The sequence below is a fragment of the Capsella rubella genome, unplaced genomic scaffold (assembly GCF_000375325.1).
Source record: "Capsella rubella cultivar Monte Gargano unplaced genomic scaffold, Caprub1_0 scaffold_3, whole genome shotgun sequence".
Classification (NCBI taxonomy): Eukaryota; Viridiplantae; Streptophyta; class Magnoliopsida; order Brassicales; family Brassicaceae; genus Capsella; species Capsella rubella.
In genome coordinates, this window is record NW_006238921.1 from 14938214 (window position 1) to 14961909 (window position 23696).

At 37.6% G+C, this 23696-nt stretch overlaps 10 protein-coding genes across 14 annotated transcripts; 4 read left to right on the plus strand and 6 right to left on the minus strand.

Moving 5' to 3' along the window:
• Nucleotides 1–211: 211 nt before the first annotated feature.
• LOC17891002 lies at nucleotides 212–1453 on the minus strand. Its single transcript, XM_006299012.1, has 3 exons — nucleotides 617–1453; nucleotides 433–527; nucleotides 212–332 (listed from the first exon to the last, which is right to left on the minus strand). Exons 1-3 carry the CDS (start codon nucleotides 1451–1453, stop codon nucleotides 212–214), a joined length of 1053 nt encoding a protein of 350 aa, XP_006299074.1.
• Nucleotides 1454–1957: 504 nt separating this feature from the next.
• LOC17890650 (probable transcription factor At1g11510) lies at nucleotides 1958–3197 on the plus strand. The gene has a single exon (XM_023786200.1). The coding sequence runs from the start codon at nucleotides 1958–1960 to the stop codon at nucleotides 3122–3124; it is 1167 nt and encodes a 388-aa protein (XP_023641968.1). The 3' UTR covers nucleotides 3125–3197.
• A 1292-nt stretch (nucleotides 3198–4489) lies between these two features.
• LOC17892361 lies at nucleotides 4490–5101 on the plus strand. Its single transcript, XM_006299833.2, has one exon. It carries the CDS (start codon nucleotides 4490–4492, stop codon nucleotides 5099–5101), a length of 612 nt encoding a protein of 203 aa, XP_006299895.2.
• A 995-nt stretch (nucleotides 5102–6096) lies between these two features.
• On the plus strand, nucleotides 6097–7393 carry LOC17891675 (methyl-CpG-binding domain-containing protein 3). 2 transcript variants are annotated; one of them, XM_023786586.1, is made up of 3 exons: nucleotides 6097–6269; nucleotides 6652–6733; nucleotides 6826–7393. In XM_023786586.1, exons 1-3 carry the CDS (start codon nucleotides 6190–6192, stop codon nucleotides 7252–7254), a joined length of 591 nt encoding a protein of 196 aa, XP_023642354.1. In that variant the 5' UTR covers nucleotides 6097–6189; the 3' UTR covers nucleotides 7255–7393. The 2 variants fall into 2 exon arrangements, with proteins under 2 accessions (XP_023642354.1, XP_006299386.2); XM_006299324.2 differs by having other exon boundaries at nucleotides 6098–6269; nucleotides 6829–7393.
• A 300-nt stretch (nucleotides 7394–7693) lies between these two features.
• On the plus strand, nucleotides 7694–8972 carry LOC17892335. 2 transcript variants are annotated; one of them, XM_006299806.2, is made up of 4 exons: nucleotides 7694–7896; nucleotides 8193–8263; nucleotides 8420–8453; nucleotides 8688–8972. In XM_006299806.2, the coding sequence occupies exons 1-4, from the start codon at nucleotides 7797–7799 to the stop codon at nucleotides 8843–8845; spliced, it is 363 nt and encodes a 120-aa protein (XP_006299868.1). In that variant the 5' UTR covers nucleotides 7694–7796; the 3' UTR covers nucleotides 8846–8972. The 2 variants fall into 2 exon arrangements, with proteins under 2 accessions (XP_006299868.1, XP_023642327.1); XM_023786559.1 differs by having other exon boundaries at nucleotides 7703–7896; nucleotides 8376–8453; nucleotides 8688–8807.
• Nucleotides 8973–9267: 295 nt separating this feature from the next.
• Nucleotides 9268–10686, minus strand: LOC17890673 (protein ULTRAPETALA 2). Its single transcript, XM_006298414.2, has 2 exons — nucleotides 10156–10686; nucleotides 9268–9895 (listed from the first exon to the last, which is right to left on the minus strand). Exons 1-2 carry the CDS (start codon nucleotides 10355–10357, stop codon nucleotides 9411–9413), a joined length of 687 nt encoding a protein of 228 aa, XP_006298476.1. The 5' UTR covers nucleotides 10358–10686; the 3' UTR covers nucleotides 9268–9410.
• A 922-nt stretch (nucleotides 10687–11608) lies between these two features.
• Nucleotides 11609–14062, minus strand: LOC17891572 (formimidoyltransferase-cyclodeaminase). 3 transcript variants are annotated; one of them, XM_006299150.2, is made up of 3 exons: nucleotides 13437–14062; nucleotides 12745–13133; nucleotides 11609–12244 (listed from the first exon to the last, which is right to left on the minus strand). In XM_006299150.2, the coding sequence occupies exons 1-3, from the start codon at nucleotides 13829–13831 to the stop codon at nucleotides 11721–11723; spliced, it is 1308 nt and encodes a 435-aa protein (XP_006299212.1). In that variant the 5' UTR covers nucleotides 13832–14062; the 3' UTR covers nucleotides 11609–11720. The 3 variants fall into 3 exon arrangements, with proteins under 3 accessions (XP_006299212.1, XP_023641158.1, XP_023641157.1); XM_023785390.1 differs by having other exon boundaries at nucleotides 12745–13146; nucleotides 13970–14056; XM_023785389.1 differs by having other exon boundaries at nucleotides 12745–13146; nucleotides 13365–13676.
• Nucleotides 14063–14136: 74 nt separating this feature from the next.
• On the minus strand, nucleotides 14137–15913 carry LOC17891218 (DNA-directed RNA polymerase I subunit rpa49). The gene is made up of 4 exons (XM_006299371.2): nucleotides 15792–15913; nucleotides 15257–15579; nucleotides 14825–15076; nucleotides 14137–14738 (listed from the first exon to the last, which is right to left on the minus strand). Exons 2-4 carry the CDS (start codon nucleotides 15569–15571, stop codon nucleotides 14298–14300), a joined length of 1008 nt encoding a protein of 335 aa, XP_006299433.1. The 5' UTR covers nucleotides 15572–15579; nucleotides 15792–15913; the 3' UTR covers nucleotides 14137–14297.
• Nucleotides 15914–16918: 1005 nt separating this feature from the next.
• Nucleotides 16919–17293, minus strand: LOC17893794. Its single transcript, XM_006299585.2, has one exon. The coding sequence runs from the start codon at nucleotides 17239–17241 to the stop codon at nucleotides 17035–17037; it is 207 nt and encodes a 68-aa protein (XP_006299647.1). The 5' UTR covers nucleotides 17242–17293; the 3' UTR covers nucleotides 16919–17034.
• A 394-nt stretch (nucleotides 17294–17687) lies between these two features.
• Nucleotides 17688–20720, minus strand: LOC17893722 (secretory carrier-associated membrane protein 1). Its single transcript, XM_006299889.2, has 12 exons — nucleotides 20604–20720; nucleotides 19726–19827; nucleotides 19574–19636; nucleotides 19251–19284; nucleotides 19044–19166; nucleotides 18893–18955; nucleotides 18716–18809; nucleotides 18502–18547; nucleotides 18338–18405; nucleotides 18219–18267; nucleotides 18080–18145; nucleotides 17688–17979 (listed from the first exon to the last, which is right to left on the minus strand). Exons 1-12 carry the CDS (start codon nucleotides 20655–20657, stop codon nucleotides 17893–17895), a joined length of 849 nt encoding a protein of 282 aa, XP_006299951.1. The 5' UTR covers nucleotides 20658–20720; the 3' UTR covers nucleotides 17688–17892.
• Between the last annotated feature and the right edge of the window lie 2976 nt (nucleotides 20721–23696).

Genomic DNA, 23696 nt, shown 5'->3' on the forward strand with positions numbered 1-23696 from the left:
TCAGTGATGTCATTTAGACTGAATCAAATCAAAACTGACATTAACCAACATGTATTATACGATCAAATAGGAAATGTAAAGAACTTTCTTGGTTGGAAAACAGATCATGGATTAAAAATTTAAGTTGGTAACCTCAAATAACACCAAGAGAAGCAAAACAAAAATCCCAAAAAAACCTTAATAGTGTAATCAATAGAAAAAAGTAAGATAATTATTCAGTTGCCTTGAGCTGCTGCATGCGGCAGCATCCGCTGCTAACACTGTTGTAGTCAGTGGGACTCAACTTGCTAAGCTTCCCAAGTTTTGTTTCATAGTTTTGGATCAAATCATACCTATACATATATATATATATATATATATTGCAAGAAGAAGCAATATAAATATTCATAAACTATGCTTAGCTCAAATAAATATATAAGATTAGAAACTAACCAGTAGGCTAAACACTGGAATGGAGAGAATCGGTCGTAAAATGATTGTGCTGTTTTCTCAAGCGTCTCTTTCGAACACTCCTCCATTTCATGCACCTCCAAACATTACATGAACATATAATTAAAGGCCTGTTCAACTAGATTAGTGATAAATATATATAAACTGTAAAGGGAGTTAAGTATACCTCACGTAAGAGCCTTAAGGTTTCAGTATCGGATGGAACAAGATGGTAATAACCCATACACATAAGCACTGTAGCACTAGCAAAAGGACCAAACCCCTTTAACTTTTTCAGTTTCCCAACCACTTCATCCACTTCCATCTCTCCCATTTCCATCTTTTCAAGATTCAGTGAACCATTTGCAACCTTCTTTGCTAAGTTAACTATCTGATTTGCTCTGTACCCAAGTTTACAGTGCTCATTGATCACATCTTTATCAAGACTTGCTATTTCCTTGGCACTCGGGAAGTTTCCATTAGCTGATTTCCATGGTTTTGGGTTTAGCCTTCTCCTTTTCGGTACGCTAAGAGGCTTAACTGTGCCATCAGCTAGCTTTGATTGCAATTGGCAGAGACGAGAAGCCATGAGTAGTGTCTTACCCCAATCAGCATTACACAACAAAATAGACTTGACCATGTCTTCAAAGAGAGATGGAGACCGGAAAATCCGACCGAAACCACTCTCCCTTGCGGCCTCATGGACTTGTTGAAACTCAAACATGTCACGTTCGTCCTTGTCTGATAATCTCAGCATCCTCTCCACTTGCTTCAAGATGAGCTCTTCGTCAACTCTAGAAACATTGTTGATGGCGTGGACTTGGATCACAAGAAATGAGAGTCCGGAGGGATGAGAGATGGTCACATCCGTGGAAGAAGAATCCGAAAGTGTTAACGGTCGATGTAATGACTTTGTTGAAGGGTTCCACACGTTTGGAGCCATCATGAAGAAACCATGGTTACACACTGCTTTCTCCATATCGAATGTTCCTTTCTTCTCTCCAAGATGAAGTCTCAAATTCATTTCTTTTGATCTTGATCTTTTTTACTTTCTTGGCTCAAAACTCCATTTTCACACTCTTTCTCTATTACATTTTCTATAGTTGTCATCCTTTTATTTAATAACGTTTAATTAATGGACACACACGTATGTATATACTTTTATACCCTAAATATTCTCTCTAGGGTTTTGGAAAGAGATGTTCTAAGTGACTTTTATACACAGTATTTTTTGCGTAACTAACAAATTTTTTCATAATATTTTGTTCCCTTTACATAGAGATACAATCTATATATATTAGGGACATTACCATTTGAGCTATCATTTGTGCCATTTTTTTCAAGATTGAGATTCACTTTACTTTTTGTAAATGCAATTAAAATAAAATAAATATTCTTGTGGCGGTGCTGTATAATACCAGTAATATATAAATTAACCTAAAGAAGTTGTGAAGTTGTGAAGTTGTAAAGCCGGAAAGCAAAAACCTCTAAAGTCAGTCACTTGAGAGTCACGTACGTAAACCCTAAAATGTCTAAGAAACGAGAAGATCCGCCGCCAGCTTCTTCAAGCGAAGAAGAAGTCTCGGAGACCAGAAGCGGGGAAGATGACGAGTCTTCCTCGGAGGGAGAGGATGTTGTATCCTCACGCAAACCATCAGCCGTGACGATGAAGCCAGTAGTTGCTCTGGCCGCCCCATCGGAGAAGCAGCAAGTTTCTGATTCCGAATCTGGATCGGATGAAGAAAGTGATGATTCCGACTCCGAACCAGAGAATGTTGAGACGAAGCCTCCTCTAACTCAATCCAAAGACTCTTCTGTCCTGAAGAATGAGGTGAGTGATTCCGAATCCGAAGCAGAGAAGAAGGATGACGCTGTGACAAAGCCGACCGTAACACCGTCCAAAGATTCTGTCTTGAAGAATCAAGATTCCAAGAAGGTGAAAAGCTCGGAGAACTCTGTGGCAAAGCGTGCTCGTGAGACAGATGAAGGAGTTTCATCGGATGTGAAGAAGGTCAAGAAGGTTGTCTCAGCCTCTCCCTCAGGGGAAGAAGAGAAGAAGAAATCTTGTTTCCAACGAGTTTGGACTGATAATGATGAGATTGCGGTTCTACAAGGTCTTCTTGATTTCAGAAAGGATACTGGGGTAAGTCCTTATGATAATACAAATACGGTTTATCAGCTCGTGAAGAAAAATATTAGCTTTGATGTTAGTAAGGTTCAGTTCATGGAAAAACTTAGGAGTTTAAAGAAGAAGTATGAGAACAATCTTGGTAAAGCCGCCAAGAATGGTGATGATCCTACATTTGCCAAACCTCATGATCGCAAGGCTTTTGAGTTGTCTAAGCTTGCTTGGGGAGCTATTGAAAAGGCTATTGAATCAGCTGTGAAATCTAATGGGAAGTCGAAGCAAGTTGCTTGTGTGAAGCATGAGCATGATTCTTCTTTGGTCAATGCTATAAACTGTCAAGATCTTAGTGCCAAGTCTTCTTCTCTTGTTAGAACGCTAACACGTTTTGGTGTTGATGAACTTGCTGCTCAACAAGGACTGGATAGGCTTACCTCAGAAGATAAGAAGAGTCTCGAGGAGCAGTGGAAGGCTTTGCAGGTTAGGGAATTTGACTTCTATTCGCAGAAGACCGGGTTTGTTCATCAAGTGCTAGCAAAGATGGCTGAAGCATTTCGATCAAACGCTTAATTTATTTTTTGGTTCTGTCTTTTTTTTGCCTTGAACTCTATTTTAGTTTCTATTAACTCTTGAAAGAGTTTATTTTCGGATATTGGAAGCAGTTTTAAGTTTATTTATCAAAGTGGATTTTCTTTAATTGTTTCTTCTCAGCAAGATTTAAGCTCATTTTTCTACTTGAATTCAAATGGCTTCCACACAGCGATCGAGAGCAACCTCCATTGATGTTTTTGACTTTTGAAATCAAAAAGGGAATCAAGAAAAGGCCTCAACGTAATATATAGCCATGGAGTTTTTCTCATTTAGGTTACTCTTTGCTCTGCGTTTACTAGGACAGTGCTCTTTTATTTATCATAACAAAATGATTGTTGGATCCTCTCTCACCATCAATGCATAGATCAATAGACTCAGGAGCGTGAGGAGGGAAATCTTCAACCATCGTCCAAGACTTTCCATTTCCCAAATTCAAAACCATAAGGTCCTCAGCTAAACCACGACGCAACCCAATATATATCGAGTCTTTTAGTCATACACAACAATTTGTAGTCACCATGAGTGGGATCATAACCCAAGTAGTGGTACATATCTCTCCTCTGAGAATAAATCTAGGGCAGAGTACGTAATAGATTGTCTGGTGCTAGGTTTATATACCATAAGTTTATAACAAATCAAACCATGAACAGAGGCAGAAATATTTTTGAACGGCTCAGGATATAGCTTTTCATATGGTAACTTGCTTTCAGAAGTTGTTGATGATTCACCTCGGAGAATAGATTACAAAATAATATAGTTATGTCCACATTACTAAACTGTCATAGTAACACTTTTTTTTTGGACTCATCATAGTAACACTTTAAAATTAAATAACCTTTTTTTTGACATAAGGAAAAAAATTAAATAATTTAACTAACTCATTAAGCTTTATATATATGTTTGTCAATCACTCAAAAAGTGCATTTCGACATTTGTCAATTTATTTCTAAGTACTACTGTAGTAGTATATATATATATATGCGATTATTTTTTCCCATTGCTTGTCACCGAAGCAAGTTTTTACCCACGTTACATAATTTGATTGGTTTCATATTTATTTTGTAAGATTTTGAACAAGTAAATATCTGAGGTTTGGGTAGCTAAAACGCGTGTCATCAACGAAACCCTATATACACGACACGACGTCATGATACTACGGCTGATGATGCACAAGGCTAGCCCTAACCTACATGGCTACATCCATCTCCATCGTCCAAAATTTACTGCATCAACGGTAATTCTAGAGTAGTACATACCAAACAGTACATAATAGTACAATTTTTAGTACCGACCTATTCTGAATGCATTATATATGTGGTCTCTCTCGAAGAAAAGTACATGCAAATGGCTCCGAGGATCACAACCATCGGAAACTATTACACTCACCAAGACTACTCTGTTGATTTCTTTGGAGATGAATTGATCGTCACGGTAACTCGAACTCCATCCGTAATAAGACAATGGATCAACAAGGTCCACTTCTTCAACCGTTTCACCTCACACCCTCTTGTTGTCGGAGTTGGCGTCTATTGGACACTGCTTTCTCCAGCTGATACTCTCCAGTTATGCGTTGGTACACGATGTATCATCATCCAGCTTTCTCACTGTGACCATGTCCCCTATGCTCTCCACAATTTCTTAGCTTGTTACACGCACGTTGGTGTGTGGAATAGTCAAGACGCAAAAAAGCTAGAGCAATGTAGACATCAGTTGAAGATTGGGAAACTCTTGGACATAAGGAAGTACGTTGAAGGTTCAAGAGGGAGCCTTAGGGGTTGTTCGTTTGAGGAGATTGTTGAACAATGCTTGGGTTATCGTGGCGTGAGGGCAGATCCGGAGGTAAGCAGGAGCGACTGGAGCGTTTACGATCTTTGCCACGATCAGATCCTTCAAGCTTCTATAGATGTTTATGTTTGTTATAAGCTTGGTGTTACGGGACGTCTATGGGAAGTATGATAAAAAGTTGCAAATCTGGAATTGTTGTTATATTGTGAAGAAATATCTAAGCTTCTTGTTAATGTCTTCCATGTGTAAAATTAAAATAGTATAATTAGCATCTTATTATTTTTTTTTATTATTTTTTTTTAATGTTGCTAAATGAAAATGTTGTAAAATATTATTAAGGATTTAAAAAAGGTTTGTAAATGTTATGAGTTTATATCGTCATACCTTTGATGGATTGATTGAGTTTTATTGTAAAGATGCTTCAGTACCGGTTCTATCGGATTATTTATATATGGGAAATTAATTAAAGGCTATTGCTTCTACATTAAGGTGCATAAACATTATAATTACGTACTTAATTAGCTTCTTCTAATTCATAATCAAATTATTTGCCATGTTGTAGCAGTTCCAATAATATTTGCATACATATATCCAAATACAAGTTGGTGAGATATATATTCTGTTAAGCAAACAATAAGTGAAAAATGCATGAAAGGGTAGTAATAATTTATACGTCCACAAGTCTTCGGTCTTCCTACAGAAATGTTTTTACAGTTTTGGTTTTGTTTTGTCAAAAGCTAGATATAAACAGGTCCATTAACACGAATACATCAAATATAGACTAACACAGGTTGCACTAATATATATATATATACATGCATGTCCACATGATCATAAAATCGAATAATTTAATTAACTCATAAACTTTTATATGTCTCATAAACTGTTCCTTTTTATATATATAATATATATGTCTCACATTCAAAATTAGCACCCATTTATCACTATTTTTTTCTTCTTATTATTATAATAATGATCAGGTTTTTTCATTGCTAAACACCAAAATCAAGTGTTCACCCACGTTTTAGGTTTTGATTGGTTGCATATCTCTCAACTCTTGAGTAATTTATTTCGGCCTTGGGGTTGGGGTATTAGATAAAACGCGTGTCCGATGATTTAAAAGGCTATATAGCCATAAACCTACATCCATCTCAACCGTCCAAAACTACGTTATCAATTCACTACAATCAAATCAACCACTCTCTCTCTCTCTTGTCTCAAAGCATTCATTTGTGTTTTCTCTTCTTGAAGAAAGTAACATGCAAAATCAGTGGCTCCGAGTCCGATCGAGGAGGATCACCACCAACCATCACCAACACCACTCTGTCGATTTCCAAAGGTACTTAAAAACTCAAATCCTTTTCTCTTTTGTTTCACTGTTGTTGATGGTATTTTGCCTATTTGCTGATATATATTCATTTTCTTAAATTTCCAAACTGATCATTTAAACGAAACAACTAAAGTGAGAAAATGGATCACGATTCACGAGACCCTTAAATTTTTTTGTTTTTTTTTGGTAACTAGCCTTATACACACACATATACTCTCTTCATCTTCTTTCGACAATTTTTTTTTTTTTTTTGTAAGGGCGCTTAAATCCACTTAAATGCTATATACTAGTACCAATCAAGACTCAAGAGACTACTTTAATTCACCCTAGTAGGTGGCTCTTTTAAATAAAACGCAAGCCATTTCACCTACTTTAATTTCTTGATTTGCAGCCTGTACTCCAAAACCACCAAAACCTCTTCATCTCCTTCAAAACTTGAAATAGAGAAGAAGACTCAAGCTACTTCCACCAAGGTACGTATCACTAATGCTTTATTTTATCATTTCATCAACATTCCTTTCCTAGACAGAATCTTACACTCTTTGAATCTTATACATGTTTGTAGCCGAAACCATCCATGACGACTTTAATCGACTCATACGCTGTACAATGTGCAAAGTGTAAGAAGCTGAGATATATAGAGGCACAAGAAAAGTATGAGGAGATTCGAAGTAAATCACCACACACATGCTTTGAATGCAAGAGCTGTGAAGAACTTGGAGATGTACATGTGGATGTGGACTCTCCTAATGTGCGTTGGTTCTTGGATCAACATGGTATACCCAAAACTCCTAAAGGGTGGAAGAGGATTTTGGTTGTTAGAGGAAACGGCGAGAAAGTGGATGTTTACTACGAAACTCCTCAGCAAAAGAAAGTAAGGAGTCCCAAACAAGTCGCTAAATTCATTCAAGACAATGAAGAATTCAAAGACGACGTTAAGATGGAAGAAATTTCCTTTGTTGCTCCCAAACGGATGAAGAAACCAAAGTCTTAAAGGATGTTTGTTGATAGCATTATATCTCAATTTATGTCTCTTTCGTGTTATCATTTCATGTTGAACAAATTCAAACACTAGAATAACTTTTCTTTTGATTTTATTTTATTATGAAGTTAAGCCTTTAATTCGATTTCTATATCTCTTTGCTTGCTCGTAACATATGAATTTTAGAAGGATTCTTTTCATTTTCTCATATTTGATGATATGTTGATGTTAACTAAAGACTCAAAAGTTGGTAGTTGAATTCAAAAATACATCTAAACATCAGATTTCGTGGTAATAGAATTGAGAGAGATCATCAAAAGAGTGAAAATAAAATAGAAAAGTCCAAAAGACGAAAGCCTCGGACTGAGAGGGAGGGTTTCAGCCAGGTGATATCAAGAACAAATACGGCGTCGTTCAGATGAAGAAACAACATTTCTTAAAGTTTCGGATTGATTCGATTCACTCTTCCTCTCTTCCTTCATCAATATCCCAAATCAATCTCTCTCCTCCTCGAAACGTCTCTTAGGAAACCCTAAAATCAGAAGTTGAGATCGATGGCCTCCTTCGCTCGCCGAGCCATGAGCTTAGCTCAGATCCAATCTGCCCGTGTTCCCGCTTCTATTGGTCAGCGACGTGGTCTCGCCGGCGCCGCTGGTAACTCCTCTCTCTCTCTCTCTCTCCCTCGTCCTTCTCTTTTCGCATTTGATTCGAATCTATGATTGTTTCGGTAGGGGGCGCATAGCTTATTTCGCACATTGTTTATCTAATTCGTGATTTTTTTTTTGGTTTTCACGAATTCTCGGTGAACAAATGTTACAGCTTTGCCAAGTTTTTTTATGTAAATCTCGTGTTTGTTATCCTTGGAGTAGCTCAAGTTAAATCACTGTGTAATCTTTTGAAATAAGAATATGGTTTTGAGCAATTTTTGTGGATTTTTGCGTTTTGTGCAGATCACCATGGATCTACCAAGGTTGACTTCTGGAAACAGCCCACGAACCCAGGAAACTGGAAAGAGGAGCATGTATGTCTATCATCTTTACTTTGTCTGTTTGTGTAATTTTTTTGACTCAGTTTTTGTTATTTGACACCAAAGTTGATATATTGATCTCTTCTTCCCTGACCAATGTGTGCAGTTTGTGCTTATTTCTCTTTCTGGCTGGGGATTACTTTTCTACAGTGGATACAAGCTCGCCACTGGGGGAAGCAAAGAGGTACACTTTCTCTTGCTCTTGCTCTTCCTCCATTGCAGAGGAGCTTCATGTTCCTTCCCTTATACATAGTTTATTCTATCTTTGCAGAGGAGCTTCATGTTCCTTCCCTTATACATAGTTTATTCTATCTTTGCAGAGGAGCTTCATGTTCCTTCCCTTATACATAGTTTATTCTATCTTTGCAGAGGAGCTTCATGTTCCTTCCCTTATATATGTTTTATTCTATCTTTGCAGAAGCCTGTGGAGAGTACACAATGAGTTTCATTGTCACCCGGAAGAAGACCTTTTATGGAGAGACCTCTCATTCTCATGCACTTTGTTTTCCCTTTCAGCATATTGTGACTGGTCTTATGTTTCATTTGAAAATAATATGCATCACTTTTGTGATTTGATGATGTCTGCAATGGATGATTCTTGACAGTTTTGTGTTTCATAATATCCTATGTTTTAAACAGACAGGATTTAAACGAAAGCATTGTCTCGCGATACGTATCTTGATATAGGCTTTGGATTCTTTTACTTTGTGTCGTTTGGATGCCAGTTTTTTGTTGGAGGTGATTCTGCCCATTTGAAAGTACATGTTGACTGATTCAAATGTTTGTAGTTTCTCTTGTCTACAGCTTTTACCAGCACTAGTAATGCGTTTAACTTGACATAGTTTCTTCAGTATACTAATAGACTATTACCTTCACTGCTTGCTTCTTGTGTATTTGTGGCCTTATGTGTATCTGGCGAGGTTAAAAAAGTTCAAATTAGATTAGGTGCAAGTTCTCTTCCCGTATTGGAGCTAAATTAGCTTTCGAAGCCCGAGTTGTTCTTTCAGTTGTTTGTGTTTCCTACTTGGTCTCTCCAGTCACAAAACAGGTGCAACAAGGTAATGATTAAAAAAAAAATGCAGAGCATCCACCATACAGCAAAAGATTTTGCAGAAGAATTAAGTAAGTTAGAGAAAGGAAGTCAAATGAGTTGGGTGTTGGTGGTGAAGTCGAGGCAAGTCTGGCAGTTACAATCAGGGAAACGACAGAGCTTGCAGCCAAAGCAGACACAAGAAGTGCAGCCTTTGCAGGAAGGAGAGCGAGTGCATCCTCTGTATACTTTCCTGCTTCCTCTTTCTTCCTCGTCTTCACATGTTATCTTTTCGTATGGATAATCGCAACACTTCCAGTTGGGCTCAGCCATGGCATCATGGTGCACACGGCATTCACCTCTGGTCCGCAACCTGAACCTCCGTTCCTTCCCGCATCTGCTGCACGCAACTAACTCATCCCGATGAACGATTTTTGATACATTGGATTTCTTTAATGCTTGGTTGTAGTATCTGAGCAACACAGTCTTTGAAAGTGGAACCTTGTCTCCCCCGACAAACACCCACACATTGTTCCTCCAGTTTCTAGAGGTCTCTCTCTCGGAATGCTTCTCGAAGGCAGCAGGCGTTAACTTGTCTACCATCATAAAATCAAAGCTGTCAAGATCACTTTAATAGAAACTTGAACATGTGATTTAAAATGCATTTAGCAACTAAAAAACCATCCTTGCATGGCTCACACCAAGGCAGAGACAGTTTGCACTGTATTCTTGACACTATCATAAAATCCAGTTGTTGAGGTAATCTCACGCATCCATTCACATGAAACATATGCGTAATTACTGATAACCAATTTAGCTAAAAAAGCATGAAGTAAGAGAGAGAGAAGAGAGAGACCTTCTTGGCAAGCAGGAGTGCATTGGCAGGTGATGAGAAGTTCTCCATCTGAGAAAACCCTGAGCCTAGCAATGGCGTCTCCGTAACGGTGGCTAGTGCAGCCACACATAACCTCGACGTAATCGTCTCCCACATGGAGATCACTTATTTCTTGCAGCTCCTCTTTGCTGAACAACTCCTTCGACCCACATTCTCTCTCCATCTCAGGATCCGGACAAGCAAAAAAACGAAGAAGGGCTTAATTCGTAATGTTGTGTCTCAACGAAGCAACATTTATATAGGGATTAGAGCCCTAAACACCAAGGGACAACAAGGTAATTTGACATGAGTAAAGGAAGAAAAAAAGCCCTAAAAGGAAGAACTAGCATCAGTAGCAAAAGGATCTGATAATTATATCAAAATCTCAAAAGGGTTAAAAAGCTTTTGGAGTAAAACAAAACAGAGAGACTTAGGGGAATTTGAAAGACACTATACAGACAGAGAGAGAGAGATGATGGATGCGAATTAGGTGGATGGCCAAAGAAAAACACACCAAGTCGTCGTGGGAATTGTGAATCTTTTTATAAATAGGAATTCTCATTTATTAACATATTTACGTAACGTAACGTACATACATAGAGATGTACACTTGTAATTTGTTGTGATTTGTCCGTATTTGGTTGGTTGATTGAATATATATAAGACAAGAGATTAAGTAAGCTGCTTTTCTAAACCCACAGATAAATTAAATTACCTCTTCTCTCTTTTTTTTTTTTTTTTACTCACTTTAGTTAGAGCTCTCTGTTTCAGTATAATTAAGGTTAGTTTCTACAGGTTTCATGGGTTTATAATGCTTTTTTTTCTTTGAGTTAGGTGTATATGACAGTCGCATCTATGTCCTTATTATTCTCAATTGCGGCCCAACAACCCCTATGTGCCCAATGCATATGCAGAGACCAGTACACACACACCTTTAACTTTAATTGTCTCTGTCAATGTGTGTAGGCATGTCATAAGTTACATGTATAACAACGTATACAACAACATTACCTCCTCCTCCTCCATCTTATTGCAAACCCCAAAATTCATCAACCAAGAAGATACAACTCAAGTCAATAATGAGCCGCACCAAACTCCACCTCATCCCCACGTTGTTCTTAGAGACTTTTTGACCCTCAAATTTTACCTACGACCCAAATTAATATTAACTAATAGCATGTATAGTTGTCTTTTCATTTTTTATTAACAAATCATATACATACACCACAGCCTTCATATCTATAAACTTAGAAAAATTGCCATCTAGATATGCATAAGAAATCAGATTTAACAACTGATGCAAAAGGCACACTAAAGAACTCTCTCACAGTCATGTTGTCGTTAAGGCAAAACACCAGTGATGAGAATTTATGTTTTGGCCTCTCAATGAACGTATCATCATCTTTGATCATTTCACTTTTGCTAGATTTCAATCTATACTCATGGCAATACATTATAGCATATTAAACACAAGACGAAGATAAATGGTCGATGTCGGTAATAATACTTGTTCTACAAATGACAACATCATACTGTTTTCTTTTGTTTTACTCTGAAACTTTTGAACTGATGCTCAAGTCCATATATCTTTGAGCAATCTGGTCGGGTGTATAGTCAGTATAATACCCTTTTCCCACAAGCAGACCTTCCTCTCTGCCAAGCCTCTCAATCAGTTCTTGTACTTCCTCTCCTCCGACTTGGCTTGGATTCAACAGGTTACAAGCGACCTCTATAACTCCTTCCCCATGCACAAGCGCCATTGTCTGCACTGAAGCCAAGCCCCCTCCTCTCTCGCTCGCCTTCCTTGCTACTCTCCTCACTGCCTTGAGATTGTTTGACATCACTGGTACGTTATAGTTACTCACCCACCCGCACGCCCCAACCGCTACAACCCCTTTGGTTTTGCTCACCTCTTGTGGCCCTGCGTCTGGCTTCACTGGCACCATCTCCAGCTCCAACCCACCTGCCCATTCATTTCCCTCCCTGTTTGCTCTGAAGTACCCCAGTTTCCTTCTGATCGAATCCAGCGTGCACTGCTCCTTTTCTGCTGCTCCATATAGATATGTAGGAACTGCACCAGGGAGGGTCGTATATCTCAGTCCACATACCAATACAGCGAATGCTACAAAGACTTTCATTTTCTATGGCCTAGACGATGATGAGACATTAAAGCCAGGATGTAACTCTGCCTATCACAAAGTACACATCAACTACAGCCTACAAAAACTACAAACAATGCTCTGCTAAGAATACTAACCACTACAAAGACTTCCATGTTCTATGGCCTAGAGATGATGAGATAATAAAAGACATGACATCACTCTGCCTATCACAAACATCAACTACAACATACAAACAATGTTCTGCTGTTAGCAGAGTATTACTTCGAAGACTTCCATATTCTATGGCCTAGAGATGATGAGATAATAAAAGACATGACATCACTCAATCTATCACCGAGTATACATCAAATACAGCAAACAAACAATGTTCTGCTCTTAGCTTAATAAGTGTCTTTTAAAATTCAGGAACTCACATGTTTGTGCCCTAGGTCTTCTATTAAATACTGACCTCTAAGAATGGAGCCGATGTCCATTGCTAGGGAATTGGCAACGGAAGAAACTTGGTCTAAAGAGGTTTGAGACAAGGGGTGAAAGCATATGTGGTCGACCACTCCAAGGCGGGGATGGGATCCAGAGTGCAACTCAAGGTTGATGGTGTCGAGAGCAGTCTTAACCATTGCAAACACCGCATTCTTAAGGGGAGAAGATGAGCCACTACTAGCAAGCGAGGATACAACAGTGTAACCGACCCTGCCATAAGCGGCATCTTCAAACTTGTTGACGATTGCAGCAGGTGGAAAAGGCTTTACAGCTCTCTCAATGGCTTCGAGGGCCGTCTTATTCCTCGCTTCAGATATGTAAACCTTGCAGCAACCAAGCATTTCTCTCAACATCTCCCTCCGACCACCACCTATAGATATATGTAGAGATGTGAGTGCGTTTTGTTCGTTACAAGGATAATAAAAAACAGAAGCTCTGACTCTGACATTATCCACCACATTAAGATTTGTGGTCAGCAACACACATGTCCAGATTAAAAGGAAAAGCCAATAGATTGTCTACACGCCTCTTAAAAGAGAGAGAGAGAGAGAGAGATTGGTAAAGATAGAAACTTTAAAAGATACATACATACAAATACAATACAAGAGGTCGTCGTCCTAGAAGTCGAGATTGGAGGAAGGATTAGGGTATCCATTGTACTCCAATTGTTTCTTGGGAATGCCGAGAGATGCGCAAATGATGTTGAATTTGACTCTGAGGTCATCCTTGATCCCGTCTTTGGCTTCGTCCTCGGGATCCAAAAGAGGGAACTTGAGGAGCAAGACATGGAAGTCATTGAGATGCTTGTGGAGCTGAGGGGAGAAGCGAGTGGGATCGATACGGAGAGCTGAATTCCAAAGAAAAGAGCAGCCTTTGTAGAATCCGATGAGCTCCCCTGTCTCGAACCCGAGTTTCAAACCAAGATGACGAGCGTCTTCACGACCCGACACAAGACCCTCTTTGTAACCCTCGTCGAAGCCTTGTTGAATATGTGTCTCCTCTAAACGCACGACACAGTCGAGGAAATCATCTTCGTTCAGACCAGCAGAACTCATAGAAACTTGTTTTGTATTGTTGTTGACGAAAGCTAAATCAGACTGAACACCCAAACCAAACAGAAGAAGAAGAGTATAGAGATCGATCTGTGATATGCTTAACAAGGTCGAACAAGGAAAGAGATTATCAAAACTCACCAGTTCGATTCGATCGATTGCACTTGCCAGCAGAACCAATCAATCAATGGAGGAGGTTGAGTGAGAGAGAGACGTCAAAATGTTTTTCTTTTTGTTAAATTCAATTTTAGGGTAAAGGATAAATAAACTGGACATGATGAATACTTGGGCCTTTGTTGGGTCAAAAGTTAGCGGCCCAATATAGCTGGTGCAAGCCGACATGATATAAATAATTTCTCCGGCTATGGAGATTGGTAGTTGCAAAAGACTAGTGAAAATGTTAAGATAGATGCAAAAAAAGACATCACGACACAGCAAAATAGAACAAATCATCTGATCTCCAAGATCGTCATCCCTTGTATTGTATCTTCGCTCTTTTTCTTCTTCTCGTGTTTAACTTTGACTCCGAAAACTTAAGAGGAGTCGGTAAAGTTGCAACCAAAATTGACTTCTCCCACGACAATTTGCAGCCAAGACTGGCAAGATGTTTCCTCAGCTCGATAGCACTCATCTTCAGATCTTTAGCTATGTCCTCTGGATCGGTCTTGAAGTTATCCACATGAAGGGCGAGCACAAGCACGTAGCTTATCATAAGGTTGGTCTTGTCAATAGAGATCTCATTCAGGAAAGGATATTTCTTGAACAAAGTGACACATTTCTGATGGATGATTCCTGGAAACTTATGGCCTTTAGCAGAAACGAAACCACCCGTTGAGTACATGTTTTTGAACTTAACCAGATGTGTGAGGAGTGATAAGGCAGCAGAAAGCATCTTCTTCTCGGAATCATCCTGCAAACAGAACATAATGAAACCAAAGCATAAGGTGGTGGTGCAAGCCAACATGATATATATATTGCGTGTGAATCAAGTGTTACCTCAATATCTCGCAACTTGTGCAATCTGTTGCGGACAAATAGCGGGTAAGCATTGACCGCTGCTGCAACAGATTCATCTTGGAGAAGGAGGTAAATATCTTGAAGGGAGTCCCATTCTTCCTCTTCGATGATTTTATCTAAAGGATAAGCTTTAATAGGAGTAGTTGCAGAGGCATCATAAGGAGGAATGTTGCGCGCAACAATACAACTGGTGCTTCTGTTACTATCTCCAATATTCATATTGTCCTGCTCCTGCATAGAGAGACACATTGCATCATTTTAGAAATAGACATTGTAATCCTCTCAAGATAACTAATATCAAAGGCTCTAATCTGATGATCTGTAAACATGCCAGCCACAAAGAAGCGATTAATCAACAAAACAACAACAAACAAAAAGAAAGAAAGAAAAAGAAGAAAGCAGAGTATCAACCTTATTGGTAGCAACCGGAAGAATTCTGATCCTCTTGGTCTTTCCGTTACCAAATCCCAATGCATATGTATTAGTCCCCGGAGCAGCAGCCTCGCCGGAGAAGCTAGTTCCCGTGAAGTACACGTTTGCACGAGGCGGGCTTACCACAACCTCAAACCTCTCATTCGGCTCATCCTTATCCCTGCAAACCGTTACCTTAGGGGTTTCATTAACTTTCTCGCCTGTCTCTGGATCTTCCTCACAAGTATTGTCATCTTCGTGATGATCTGTGGAGTTGCTAGCTCCGGACTCTTGATTATGGTGTTCGTCTCCCATGGTGATGCCTGCAAATACACCAAAAAACACTATCCTCTCTTACAATAATGAGATAATAAAACAAAACCCTGTTCTTAGTTAAATAAAGTAACTCTCAGTGTAGATTTCAAAACAACAAGCCCTTGTTCACTCTACATACTGGTCTACTTAGACGAATATAGATATATAGGGTTTAAAACAAAAAGAAGACGAACGGTTGCGTACGAAAGAGAAAACAAACCTTGTTGTTCAAAGTGTAAATCTCCTTGAGCGTCTCTAGTTCTAATCTCCCAAGCTCTTGTGCAAAAGAGTTACCACCAAATGGGACTTCAGAGAAGAGAACGATGTAGCATATACAGTGGAGTGGAGTGGAAAACCCTAAATTTAATCTCGACTGCTGGTGGTTTCATTCATTATATGGTTATATAATATCTCCTCGGTCAGGGCCGGCCTAAACAATTGATTTTGCCCCCAAAAATTCCCAAAAATCTAGTGCACAAAATTATTGCGCCTCCAAAATTTTTCAGTTTGACAAAATAGGCTCCCAGTTTTTTGTTTTTTGAAGTTTCAAACATAACCCTTTGGCACTAAACGTATAGCTTCAGCTTGTGATCCGAGATCTCCACCCATTACCAAATTTTATGTCTCGTATTTTATTAGAGATAGTTCATATGTATAATGTTTTCTAGTATTATATGACTTATATAATTTTTCATCATGTTGTCACTATATATTGATATATTCTAAAATAATACAAACAATGTATGTTTATATATTAACTATTAAAAGTGAAAGTGGATGTATATAGCAATTGATATATAAAATTGGAATAATGGTATTATATAGTGAAAAAGTTGATTATAATTTAGGATTTTTATGAACAAATGATTAAATACATTCAAAGTATAGATTACAAACTTTATAAAAAATAAAAATAATTTTATCGAACATGAGTAAATGGAATAAATTTTTTAGTTTATCCCATTTACATGTTGTTTTATGTTTACAAAGTATGGTATTATATTTTTTAAGTGCAAGAAGTGAAAAAAAAAAAATTGTTGCCAAAAGCATCAACTGTTATCCTATGCATTTAGTACATACGCGTCTTTGCCTTAAACAAAAGAAAGAGAGACAGAGAGAGAGAGAAGACGCCTTGAATGGTTCAAGCTGTATAGCAAGTTGGTGGATTATTCCTTCGTCTTAACTCTCTCAAGGGAAGCGAAGCACAAATCACATTCGTGTGGCTTTCTGCTTTTTCCCACTGACCAAACTTGTTTTCAAGAGAGACTTTTTAAGTAAATGGATCACTTAGCATTAGTCAAAAGCAGAGAGACAAATAAGGATTTAAGTCAGAAAGAGAGAGAGAGAGAGAGACAAAAAATAAACTCATTAGCTAGGAGTCTAATAAGGTAGCTAGGCAATCAAGCGACATACAATGGCAAGTAGCTTGTCGATAAAAACAAATGAATGAACACTCAAAACACTCAATGGTAAGATTTGAGGACAGCGCCGCAGAAATGGCAGACAATAGCCTTCCAAGCTTTGTGGTAAAATGGTACTCCGCAGAATGTTGTGGAGGTTCTCATGTCCGCAACCACTGCTCCTCCTCCGCATCTCGAGCACAACCCGGCCGCGGGCTTTCTCCCCCGGACTTGCTTCCTCTGGTCTACAAGGAAACAGAAGATGGCCATTTCTTTTTATTCTTCTTGAATGTTGTTCTTGTGTTTCTTTTTTACTTCAGCCTTCTCAGCTTAGTGTGTGTGTCTTAAATAGCAAGTTTTGGAGTTATCCAACCGTTTAGATGGAGGCCGTGTGTCACACACAGATACAGCTGGCTCGCTGACTTCCATTGACTTTTGTATATTTTTTTCAATATTTCAAAAACTTGACATTGAATTATAATCACCCACTTGTGCAACAACATCTTCTCATCATCACTCTGTCTCAACTGTTTGACTATTTAATACCACAGAAGCCCATTTCCTCATTTACTACACCCATTGACTTTTCTGTTCGTAGCAAAACATTATTTTACTACAAAACGATGCCTAATCTAATTCTAAAAGGCCAACCAATACGTTAGTCGTCATCACTTATGTATTTGGGGGACATATTCACAAGTCCTGTGAGCGGGACATTGTTCATCAAAATTTGGAGCTTCTTTGAAAGACGATTCACTGTAATCTTAGTTAAATGAAATCCGAGGTAAACAAAGGAGAAGTGAGTGGCGGAGTAAGTAATCCCTCTTGAAGAGAGGAAGGATCTAAAGTTTACTGTTTGTATGTTAAATGGGAAAAAATGGGAGATGGGTTAAAGGTGTGTGTGTATAGTGTGGTCACAGGTCAGAGAGCTGCCATCATTGCTCGTCTTGTCGCCTCCTGCTTCATCTCTGCTGCTTTCCCGCTCCCCCTGAAGTACATGTACACTTGCTGTTCCCACACAAACAGAACAACTTGTTGTTAACCACTTGTTCCCTTTTTTCTACTTATTCATATCTAAATGAATAAATGATGCAGGAAGTAAGGGAACCTGAATAACCCAGATGCTGACGAGTGACTCCAGGCAGAAGAACCCAAACCCGATAAAGTAGAATATCTGCCACCCCACCAAAAGTTAGTCACTACAAAAGTTTTAAGTTATTCCCTACCCAAGTTAAGTTTCGACTTACCCCGACCAAGATATTCCCACTCAATACGTCAATGGCCGGCAATATTCCTCTGCATAACACAACAATATATCATTCTACCTTTTCCTTTTGTGTGATTTTGAATCTATTTTGTAACTTACGTCAGAGATTTTCCCTTGAAGATAATTGGAGGAGCCACCGCCGCAAACACACAAAACCCTATGTGAAACTGCAATCATATTGTAAGCTATATTACTCACTTCCCACCTTTTGATGTGTCAAAACCATTACAAAAAAAGTTCACTAAACCAAATGGAAAACTCACCAGATATGTGAAGAAAAACCACCCAAACTTCAGAGCACTATCAGTCCTGCACACAACCAAATCAACCCAATTCTGACTCTTATTAAGATGCTATCGGGAACTTCACTCTTTTATTTTCCCCTCTTAATAAAGGAACACACCACACAACAGCAGATAATGTACAATATTTTCAAAGACCAATCTTAAGTAAAGTGGCGTGAATACGCGCATATACCTCATGGCACGATAAAGAGGGCGATACCACATAACATAAGCTCCAGGAACCCCCGATATGAAATAGATAATAGCTAGAAACCATATTGTTGGACCTACATCCAAAGTGCATAAGTCAGCAGATTGGCCTCATACAGGCTCAGTGTACTTGACAACTTTTAACTGTTCCAAGAATTACCTTCTCCCTTAATCCATGCAGTGGTAACTGCAACAATGTTCCATAACAGACACACCACAAGACCTACCAAACAGAGATTCAGACAGTTTAATAATAACTCACGAAATTGCAACTGCAGATGGGTTGATCATTTAAAAGAGGAAACACAGACCCAGCATTGATGTGAAAGCAACATATTGGATTCTCTGCAGATGGATGGGTATCTCATTTGAAATGTCATGATGGATGAGAGGAAAAAAGGGTGGCCAGTTTTTCTCTTCTATCACAATTCCGGCTACCAAAATAAAGATGAGAGTATAAGCATTACACATGGAACGATATGCCAGATTTCTACAAAAGATATAATTGACAAAGATACCCTGTGCTATAGCATCTTCTTTCCGCTTGAGTTCCTGGAAAATATCAACAACAGATTTAAGAAGACATAAAGATATATACTTGAAACTTGAAAGGTTGTAGCTACAAACTATACTGAGGTCAAAATTTACAGATTATATGATACAAGAGTGAGGTGACAGACTAAATATGCTTTCACCCATATAACACTTCTAAATGAAATGCAATCCGATGAAAACTAATCATTCTTGGTTCGGGCAAAATTAAATACCTACTGCTAACAATTTGGGGAAATGACATCATGGTATGTGACATTAGTTTGTTTCAAACCCAATCACAGCTTACCTGCTCCCGCCGCTTCAGTTCAGCCTCTTTTTCCCGGAGTTCCTTCTCTTTAGCTTTTAGATCCTAGAAGTTGGCAATCATTAAAATTGTCTCAGGGGATATCCTGAGATGTAGTTGGTACTTAGTTAGTCTTCTGTGGATGTAGGAAGTACCTTTCCGGAGTCTAGAGGAATATCAACTGTGGCACCGCGGTCATATGGCTCAGGGGGAAGAGGAGAGAGCTTTGACGTTGCGGCTGGCACAGTTCCAGGATTCTGAAAACAAAACTTGGTGAAGAACTTAAGAGAGATGTAAAAAGGAAAAAAAAAGAGGCTAAAACAATGGAGATCCATGAGCGCTTTAAAACATCAGAGACAAAAATACAGTGGACAAGAAACTGATATGAATGTGTGACAGGCATTGCAAGTAAGTAAAGCATCACAACACATTCAAGACAAGAAAAAAATATCAATGGCCTTGAAAAACTTGGATCAAGCTTCAAGTCTACTACAAGTAAGCACTAAATGGAAACCAAAAAAAGATGTAAGTGGGAAATCTAACGCTTATGCACAAGAGATAATAAAAATCTGAGATTCGTGTGGACACAAAAGAGAAGCTCATTCAAAATAACAAGCACCCAACAGGCAATGAAAAAGGCACCTAAACCATACTTTGATTGTCCTGATCCCTTCTTGAAAATTATTGAGGCTATTGACCAACTTGAATTAAGGGAAAAGTATAGATCCCTTGAAAAAACAAGCGTTACACTGATCATCAGCCTCTATTCTAACAATAGTTGGCTACCCTAGAATGAGCGAAACCATTAAGGCAAATTACATTCTTTAACTTGAAATCAATCAATCAATCGAGCAACTACGTTTTTTCCTTGTGCATTGAAACCGAAAATTCGATCCCAGGAATGGAAGTATTTACAATTAACATTACGTACACGAATCAATCAGATCAGAAACAATGTGATTCAACACGGCGGCGCTGAATAAAAAAAAAGAGGAATCCCTAAATGATGATGATGAGATTGAATCGAGCTTACCGCAAAAGGATTAACCTCGCCATCATCGAAGGAAGGAGACTGGTAGCGAGACATTTTGCACCGGAACTCAGCAGATCCAACCTCTCTAGACGGATCACACAGCGAGCGAGAGTTGAGATGAAGAACTTGGGTTAAGTTTAATTAGAGTAATTGTGTTGTGTGTTTGGCGCGTCTTGGTTTAGACCCGGTTATCTAAACCAGAAATAACCGACGAGAACCGGGTCTAAATTAAAAGGTTACCATTAATCTTAGTTGCCAAACAAACCTACAAAAAATATATTAGTTTCATGAAAGTCCAAACCACTTGCCAAACACACTAAAATACAGCCAAAAAAACATAATTAGTTAAATAAAAAATAAAAAACAAACATTATCTATATTTATGAAAATCAAATCAATTTTGTTACCATAAAAAAATGGACAATTTAGTTCAAAAATTAATATATGTAAACATATTTTTAACTTGAATTATATATTTTATGATATTTCGAAAATAATAATTTATATTTAACAAAATCAAATATAACTTATAATCATATTTGATGATGTTTCAAAGATTCTCTCTATCAAGATTAGCCCCTACCAAAAGAATGATATTTTAGGTTGGCACTATACTGAGAAGGGTAGTTACACGGTCAGGTCTGGTTATTGGTTGGCAACTCATCTCCCGGATTCAGATTGGAATTTTACTCCTCCTCCTGGTGATCCTATTCTTAAGAATGCTATTTGGAAGTCTCACACAGCTCCAAAATTGAAACACTTTTTATGGCGTGTTCTCTCTCGTGCTCTGGCTACTGGAGATGAACTTGATCGTCGTCATATCAGTTCTGCGCGAATTTGTAAAAGGTGTGACTCTGATACTGAGTCTATTGAGCATCTTTTCTTTAATTGTCCTCATGTTGTTCAGATCTGGAGAGCTTCTCACGTCCCTATTCCAAGTCTCATCAATCCGCACGCAAGCTTGGAAGTAAAGTTGAGAGATATTTTGAATTTCCATAATTATAAAGGGATTTTTGACTTGATCGCTCATTTGCCGTTTTGGATACTTTAGAAAATCTGGAAGAGTCGCAATCGCTTGGTTTTTGAACGGAAGCATAATAATTGGCAGAGAGATCTTAGAGAAGCACGTCAAGAGGCAGAAGAATGGTTTATTGTTGAATCTTCTATTTCGGAAAGGGCTAATGTTAATCATAGAAATCATATTTCTTTGCCTGTTTCTCGTCGGGGCTGGTGTAAACCTGATTTGAGTTGGGTTAAATGTAATTATGATGGAGGTTTTGCAAATAGCCAGCTCAGAGCTACTATGGGTTGGGTGATTAGAGATGATGCTGGGAGTTTCTTGGAAGCAGCCCAGGCTTCGGGTTCCTTTGTTTCTTCAGCTCTTGAAGCTGAATGCCAAAGTCTTGTTTGTGCTATGCGATCAGCTTGGTTCAGGGGTTATAAGAAGGTGATTTTTGAAGGAGACAATCTCTCTCTTGTTCGGCTTTTAACAAATTGTACTATAAAATATGATATCATCAATTGGATTCATGAAATCAAGGGCTGGGAAGCAAGATTTGATGCGGTGGAGTACTCATGGATTCCGAGATCTTCAAACTTTCCGGCTGATATTTTAACTAAATTTCAACGATTGAATATCTCTGAGTTTTCTTTTTTTACCTCTGCTTCCACTTGTATTATTTCTGCTCTGTCTAACGATTCAGTTAATTCTTAATAAAGTAGAAGGTGTTAAAAAAAAAAAAAAACTTATAATCATATATTTAAGAAAAAGAAAAATAATAAACTAGGAAAATAGAAAGAAAATAAATATGCTAGATTATGAAATAAGCGATTTATCAAATTATACATAGTATAAAACTATGAACTAATAAATCTTTGACATAGACATCAACGTGTAACAAAAACTAAGCATGATTTATTTCTACTCATTGTTTAATTTGTTTCTTCAATTATAAGAGAAGCATGTACGTTGATCAAGAAAGGTTTTTGATATTTTTAATCATACTTCTACGAACTGAAATTTGGACAAACTATTATGAGTAGTAATCAAGTTATATACTTCATGCCTATCTCACTATTGTTAATCTTACTGACTTGATGATGTCTGCTACGAATGGAAAATAGGCAGCAAAACATATAATATGTTCTCTACGAGTCAAGTGTATTATCAACTTACTCTGAAACCTTTGGTATATTGGAGAGAAGCAATTTGGAACTTTTATATGGTATATATTTCTCTTGCATAATTTTTTTTTTCTTTTCTCTATATATAAAATAATAATTTGACAAATTACTCTTATGCATTTCATTGTAACTTTGTGTTATATGAAAACTATCCAAATCATTAATAATAATTGCCTTCCACTTTCTTTAACCATTTTAATTATATGAATGGTAGTCTGTATCCAAACAATCTTTTCATATTAAAACATTAATTAACTATTACAATATGTACTTATTCTACATATTATTAATTTCAAAATTAATAATTACATTAAAATTATGCAAACTTCATATTTATCTGAAACCTCAAACCAAAATTATATACTACAACTAATAAAAATTTATTAAATTAATTATGTTGCGGTATATCGTTCAGTCATACAAGATATAATAATTTTAAACTAATTTAAAAACTAAAAATATCATAAACATTAATCTTATTAAAAATATAAAATATCACCATTAATCTACAACTGAATTTTTTTTCACGGGAAAAATGAATTTTTTTCCAAGAATTTAATCTATTTATAATACAAAACCATAAAAATTATATATATAGGTGAATAAAAAAAATGATCATGTAGTGTGCCACGGGATAAATTTTATCCATGTACGTATATAAACTACAATGGTTAAGGTTTTATATAAAAGATACGCATAAAATACTAGATCCGTGGTGTACCACGGGGTAAAATCTAGTGAGTAAGTTATTTTTAAAACCATGCTTATGAGATGGAAAAACATGACCTATATGAAAGATGACGGGATGAATTTTCTATTATGAAATAAACAAACTATATTTCTCTTTCTTTTTTTATATGTAGTTGTCATTACTAATAACAAAAACAAATCCTAATTAAAAAAAAAGAA